At 29.8% G+C, this 7,619-nt stretch overlaps 1 protein-coding gene across 1 annotated transcript; it reads left to right on the top strand.

Moving 5' to 3' along the window:
- The first annotated feature begins 208 nt into the window (after window positions 1–208).
- LOC119834354 (O-acyltransferase like protein-like) lies at window positions 209–6,880 on the top strand. Its single transcript, XM_038358697.1, has 11 exons — window positions 209–398; window positions 501–852; window positions 1,042–1,224; window positions 2,406–2,556; window positions 2,831–2,948; window positions 3,089–3,237; window positions 3,740–4,033; window positions 4,513–4,699; window positions 5,068–5,210; window positions 5,675–5,783; window positions 6,732–6,880. Exons 1-11 carry the CDS (start codon window positions 209–211, stop codon window positions 6,878–6,880), a joined length of 2,025 nt encoding a protein of 674 aa, XP_038214625.1.
- Window positions 6,881–7,619: the final 739 nt, after the last annotated feature.

The following is a 7,619-nucleotide window of genomic DNA, read 5'->3' as shown; positions in this document are numbered from 1 at the left end:
AAACACCTCATTTTAGTAAGATAAAATCAATGTATTTAAATAAAAAATTAAAAAATTGTGCTACAGCTGTATACCATACGATTATGAATGATAAGATACGGTCAGTATTACTGTCGCAATACAAAAATTAAGCACTTCAATAAATAATTTATCTCGTTCGATACGGGGCATCGCCAATTAATCCAGTAGTGAATATTTCGCGTGTACGATGGAGGCTCTCCATATTATTTTTTTAAGTTTATTATTTATTTCTGAATCACACGCTCGATTACATTTAAGTGACTATCCCAGCGGTTATGCATTTGACAGAGAGTTACATGAAAGTGTTTTGGATTCAGAATTGTGCAGAAAACAATTGAATCATATACTGTTTGATGATACCACCTTGCTATTACAGTGTAAGTTGATGTGTTGATTCTTTTCTATAAATCTAAAATAAAAGTGTTTTGTTTATGATATATCCGTTGTCTAAAAACACTTCAACACTTTCGTCATTCTAGTTTTTGATGCTGGCCCAAGAATACCAAAGGGTGTATTGACTGGAAATTTGAAAAGTTTGGGCAATTACTACCAATGCTTGGGAATCAGACGATCGATAGATGAAGCGACGACAATTGATGGAAAGTATTGCTCAATTAACGTTGGCCTGCAACAGAATGTTAATGCTATTTCTGTGCCAGAAATTGACTGGTTGCAGGAGAGGATTAAAGAATGGCAAATTTATGGTCAAACCTTATTATTAGACGATCAAGAGTTTTTAAAAGACTTTGTACAAAAGCAATCAAGTCTAAAACATTATTTATTTTTTGGGCCTGATATTGAAGGATCAACAAGAAATGATCTAGATTCTAGGTATGTATTAATATGAAGAAGATATCAAATATATTAACAGAAGAGTACAATGCCATAGTATTTATAACCTACCTGATTTTAACTGCTTCATTTTAGATCTTTCTTTTTCTCCTAAGTAACTAAGAACTAAATTATTTGCTTTTTCTTGACAATATTATGCAGAATAATATCCTATAAAATTATTTTTAGGCTTGGTGACTCAAGTGCACTGGCTGGCTTACAATTTACATTGGGAATATGTATCCCAAAAGCTTGTACTGTAGATGAGGCAATTAATAGTATTGTGAATATTAGCAGCATCATACACTATAAGGAGAACTTATGTCGTCTTCCAAACGATAAGAACTGGGTTACTGCAGATTATGTTGCAATGTGAGTTCCAGTTAAGCGTCTCTCGACATGTAAAAATATCCATAACCATCGCGGATGTTATACCATATAAATGCTCAATTTAAATATCATATTGGCTTCATTGGTAAAATGGGACTTGGATAATTAGTATCAATACATTACCAGTTATTAGTCATCAAATAATCGGAGATAATGCATCTATTTTCTCGCAAAACTATTTATTAGTATACCTGTGACGAGGAAAGCTCGAAGAAATTTGTTCCAAATTTAATATGTAGGTACTGAGGTTAAATTTACATAAAAAAACTCTTATATCTGCCTTTCATATTCGGGTCAGCAAAAAAAAAAAGTTCGTCGTTGCTACTAATTTGTTTTTTTAATAATAGTTTGTTGTAATTTTTTTTGGTTGAGATATTTTTTCTTATTTCGATGTCTTTTGAATTGTAAAATGTTTGTCTCTTAAAGATCCTGATTCAGATCCTGACTAATTTCAAATTCAATATCCTAAATGTATTTTTATTGCTGAAAGTTATATATAAACCTATTGTAAAAGCCATAAATATTCATGTATAAAACCTTTTCACGGAAGCATTTGTTAATCAGGTCAACTGCAGTAAAGTACACAATACAACTTAGATGAAGTGTTCTGATATCGACCCAGAATATTACTTTAAAGTGTAAATCAAACATTTTCAACTTGACATTATCTATGATCCTTAATTGGATATACTTAATTTTCTAATCTTATCACCTATATATCTTAGAAACAGATAGAATAACAACAGCTTAAAAAATTAAAAATATGCAATAATAATATTAATTATTTTCAGAGCCCTTTTTTCAATTCTTGGATTTATAATTTTGGTCAGCACATGTTACGATATACACCATCTGTTTTACCTCAAAAAAAGTAAGCAATCAGTTTCTTCATTATCAAAATCTATATCCTTTAAATCCTGTGTGGAAAAACATGTTTAGCAACAAAGTTAATAACGTGTGTGATAGCGCATATGAAAAAGTCTCGCCCAAGGGGCCATTTTCCAATTTATTTCAAATCTTGTTATATCGCCGCTCATGATCTATTGCTAAACGAATGTTTGCCATGAGGCTTTATAAAATTAGAAATATTTAAAATCAAGTTTTTTTACTAACATTCCAGATCCAAAACAAATGCATCCACTACGGATATTTTCTGCGTACAGCAATATAGCAACTTTGTTAAACACTTCCGATAAGCCAGGTAAACTAGAATGTCTAGATGGAGTCAGGGCTCTGGCTATGTTTTGGGTGCTTCTTGGGCATACATTCTACATTATACCCTTCGTTGGATCCAACCTTTTAGATCTGCTTGAGGTAAACTTGTAGTATTTATTTAGAAAATACGTTTTGTTTTCTGTCGTTTAATCACTTCGAAGTCAATTAATGCTTACTCAGTAATAACTATGCAAACACAACTCGTAAAGTCTACGTGGATTCTTGAGTTTATCAAGTTGGTTTCATTATATGAGTATGTGATCACTAATCTATGAAATAAGTTAGTTACTTCCAATAAATACAAAAAAATGATTTGTTGTCAGAAGAAATTTTATTCTTATATTATTAATTTTTACTGTTATATTTATTTCAGTGGCAAGAGAATATTAAAGGTATTTGGGTAACAGGCGCTCTTCATACAGTAGACACATTCTTTATGCTCAGTGGTCTCCTTCTAGTTTATATTAGTGTGGCCAAATTTAAGAATGGTGGTAAGTATATAATAAACCCAAAACCCATGATTTACCTCTTGTTTTATTGTGAAATAATTGAATTTTCTTTTCAGTGGCATTACTAAAGAATCTCCATGTGTTTTACTTAAATAGGTTAATACGTATGTTTCCAATATTAGCGACAGTGATACTTTTCGAAGCATCGTTGTATAACAGAATATCAGATGGTCCTTTATGGGACTTGGCTGGAACTAATGTACACAGGTGTAGGGAATTTTGGTGGACGACGTTATTGTATGTACAGAACTTTGTTAATCCGCACGAGACGGTTAGTATTTATCCAACCTTTTTTTTATTGCTATAAATAACGTAATTGGACATTTTCCAATATGATTAACCCAAAAAATTCACGTAATAAAATATAGAGAAAGTAAATACCGATCGTAACACACACAGCTGTAGTTTTTTTAATATATTTTAGCAACATTAATTTTTATTATTATTTCATAAAATAGAAATAATCTCTCAGTACAACCGGTTGTCTGGAAGAAATCGCTATTTAGCGATAAGACCGCCACTTGTGATAATGTTCCCTAGGTTAAGTCTCAATTTGTAATTATTCCAAAACAATAAAGCATAAATAAATAAATAAATAAATAAATAAATAATATTCCTTGGTATGAATTTGGAATGAAATGGAATTATATTCCTTCTATTGGTATCAAAACATTTTCTTAGTCTTTTCTTGGATCATTAAAATGTCATCAATACAAGTTCCTTCACAGAATAAATTCAGATATAGAAATAAATAACATTGTTTAACCTTTCAGTGTGTGGGAGTAACGTGGTACTTAGCAATTGACATGCAACTGCATATAATATCACCCTTAGTTTTGTATTGGATGTTAGGAAGCAGTAAACGGTCTACTTGGTCAGCCCTTATATTTGCCATGGTTGCATCTTTGACTATAACTATCTGCTATATCTTCTTAGTGGATATTTATGTAGATTATTACACGGAATACTATGTGAATATTCTAACCCGATGCCCGCCGTTCTTTGTGGGTATGATTGTTGGATATTGCTTGCGTGTGTATCGGAATAAAGAATTCAAAATGTCAGCGGTAAGTGATATGATTGTTAAGTTATTGTAGATAATAAATATAATAGAACAGCGTTATATTCTGGTAAGGACAGTTTGAGGTTTATGTGGTTCTGAATAACTGTAAGTTTAGGTTGAATTCTTGAAGATTTTCGAATTTTTTTAATCTAGTAGAAGCAGAAAGTTAATCACAATATATGAAAAAAATAAAGATAAATGTTTTCGTATCTTGTAGGCCATTGTATGAACTAATGCATATACATCAGAGTTGTGATAGTAAAGACCGATTACTTTATACTTTACTAGCTTTTGCACGCGGCTTCGCACGCGTTAAATTCGAAGTAGCTTAATAGATCACTTTATTTATTAAAAAATCCCTTGCGTTGTTTGCGTAGTTTTAAAAACTTAAGCGTACTTAGACATGTTAGGGAAAGACAGGGAAAGCGACTTTATAGTCTATACCCAAAGCTTCAGATTGTGATATTTCTTCATCAATTCTAGATACTCAGTGCTATCATCACAATTATCGCAATCGGCTTAACGTTTGTCGCTATGTACTTGAATTTCTTGAAAAGCTTAAGCGATTGGGATCACGAAGTATTTGGCAATTTGATCGACGCATTTTCTCGCTCAGTGTGGTGCGCGAGCTTGGGCTGGATCATATTTGCGTGTGTTAATGGATATGGAGGTAAATAATAATTATATCATATTAACCTATACACATATATTTTGGACTATCTTTATTATTTGTTTTTTTTAATTCAATGTCTAGGTAAATCGCTGTTATGATTATTTTGATTACTCATTGTAAAATGCTGTTGTTGTTGTATGAATCATCTCGTATTTGGATATTAATGACTAAGCGAAAAAGCGAATTAGAAATTTAATGCTTTATTTTGATTACAATATAGAATATATTGGACCATAGATTAAATATTGGATAATAGTGTCTTTTGAGACATGTTCAAAACATCAAGAAAATATTAAATGAATGTTAAAACTACTTGCTATCTCTTTATGTTAACATTAATTATATTCAATTTTTTTTGTTTACAGGTCCAATAAATTTCATTCTAAGTATGGGATTATGGAAGATTCCTTCCAGAATATCCTATGGAATGTATTTAGTGCATTTTTCTATGATGATCGCATATTATGCATCTGAAGTGGAACCGGTTTACTTTAGTATCAGTTCTGGGGTAAGATTTAAAAATAATGCAACATTTGCTTGGAGAATTGTATACATGTAGAAAAAGTTTATATGTAAGAAAATAAAAATTCAGTGGCATACTGTGGCATATAAGGATAAAATTGACAAAACTTTTTGAAAAAGGTTTTTAAAAATTTTCTTCTAAAGGAAGTTTATTTTAAAGGATTTTTTTTTTTTCAATATAATGTCAACTCTGATGTCCATAATATTTCAGTCTGTTGTAAAAAAAAAAATTGTTTTGATGTTGCAATGGTACAAATGTACACTTCTCAGTATTGATAACAAATGCTTATCATTTTTTTTTTGTAAAATCAGTGCATCGTCCTAGAATTTGCATAAAGTTCTTATCTCTTTGTGAAATGGATATATAATGAAACGTACTACAACGATTGTTGCTTTGTTATTTGATGACTTGTTGTTGGTGAGTTCTAATATTGATGTTGTTGTTTTCAGCTCTTTAGATTCTGTGGTTTTCTCTTAATAACCATAGTGTTAGCTATTTTTATCACCGCCCTTGTTGATGTACCAATTTCGGTGATCTTCAAACTTATAATTGAAGGAGGTAATAAGATATATATGTATATCTTTATTGCATTATTCGGTTTCATTTATTCATTAATACTGCACCATTATTTATTCGGGTTTTATCTTAAACACATATAACAAATTGAATTAACTGTTTTATTTAACAAAAACTGAACCTCTGTCAATGATTCAGAACTTGACTCAATTTAATAGAGATTGCACGGGAGACACCAACATTCAAATGGCAAATGAATTATTGAAATCGTATCGCTCAGTCTATTGTTCTGAGGTTACAGGCAAAACAATATAGTCAATTTTCTATCTACTTTTTCGAAGGTAGTAGAAAATACATCGAATTTTTCCCTTTTAATTACCACAATAGAAATTTGGTCAGGCGTACATGAATAAAACGCTATCAAATAATTTATATATGATAATATTCATTAACAATATGTTTTATGGCGGTGTTATTTAATTCATTATCAGATATGAAATGTTTAATCGGCCAGAAATTTTGTGACGTAGATTTGTGTACATTACATGAACGATTATAATTAATAATGAATGAAATAAAAAAAATTAAAATCTCTATGAAAATAGTGCTAGCGCATATTTAACAAACTTATTTATTCCTATTACATGATTTTGCGTACCTAAAAGACGTTTAAGTCTTTCTGATTTTTTTATATCACATCAAATTTGTAGTATTACGTTTATAATTATTATACACTTTTTTGTTCCCTTTAGTTTAAGACATAATAAAACATGCTCATAGGTCACGAAATCATCTTTTACTTAGATTTGAGTTTGTAATATAATTGAATTTAGTCAATACGGTAGCAAGTTCGACAATATTATTTATTCATATGTGCATAAGAATTCAATAATGAATATGCTATAGATTTGTTTATATTACTTGTTCTAATGATTAAAATTTTTAAACTTTTGTTACCATTGTTATGCATATCGAAAAATTGTTTTACAGGCGAAAGAAAACCCCCACCAAAATCACAAGAACCAATAATACCTCATAGTGAAATAAATGAAAAACATATTAATAAAAACGGCGCAAATAGCAACGGTGTGGTCGTGGATGAAGCTGAAAAGTCTAAAATGGAAAATAGTAAACTTTGAATGGCATAACTGAATGTTAATTTAGATATAATCAAAACTATATTGAATTGAAAATGAGGAAACCTTCAATCGCCAATTTAAATACATCGAGATATAAATATCTATACTTTATGAGTTAATAAATAGGAATATGCCTATTACAATCCCATAATAATACTCAAAAAATTCATAATTTTTATAAGGGAAGGTAACTTACCTATTATTTAGTACGTCCAGAAAGTATGAGCAGTTAATATTGGTGGGTTTGTTCAGACGAGTCGCAGAAAATAAAAAAAAAAATAGACAATTCTCTAAATTTACGCTGAAATCGTCAGATTAACACAATTTGGACTTCGTGTTTCCGAGACGCTCTATTAATTCCACATTTTGCATCTTGGCCTCCCCTACTATAAACTATACATTATTGTTTCAATTATTTAAAGAATACAATATCAGGTTATAATTGTAAATATTGAATAATATAAATGTATCTTATTTATTCCTGATAATAATATGTTTATTGTCATATAAATATAATAAGTTATGAATCGTTTATATAGATCTCATGGCATAAAAATATTATATACATTTTACCAGCCTATTAGTTAGTAGATAATACAAGTTAGCAACATTATAACTTTACATAATGAATGTAGTGATAGTTAATGTTATATTGATAGTGATAATTTTCATTGTGAAATTGTGTTTATAATATTTTGTAAGATTTCACTATTAAAACAATTATTTGTGTAATATTTGT

This window comes from Zerene cesonia, chromosome 19, assembly GCF_012273895.1.
Source record: "Zerene cesonia ecotype Mississippi chromosome 19, Zerene_cesonia_1.1, whole genome shotgun sequence".
Classification (NCBI taxonomy): Eukaryota; Metazoa; Arthropoda; class Insecta; order Lepidoptera; family Pieridae; genus Zerene; species Zerene cesonia.
This window is presented reverse-complemented; position numbering and strand designations above follow the sequence as displayed.

Coding starts and splice junctions, on each gene's coding strand:
- LOC119834354 (XM_038358697.1), top strand. CDS start 209: ATGGAGGCTCTCCATATTATTTTTTTAAGTTTATTATTTATTTCTGAA. Junction 853..1,041: donor AGAAATGATCTAGATTCTAG/GTATGTATTAAT, acceptor AATTATTTTTAG/GCTTGGTGACTCAAGTGCAC. Junction 4,034..4,512: donor AAGAATTCAAAATGTCAGCG/GTAAGTGATATG, acceptor CATCAATTCTAG/ATACTCAGTGCTATCATCAC.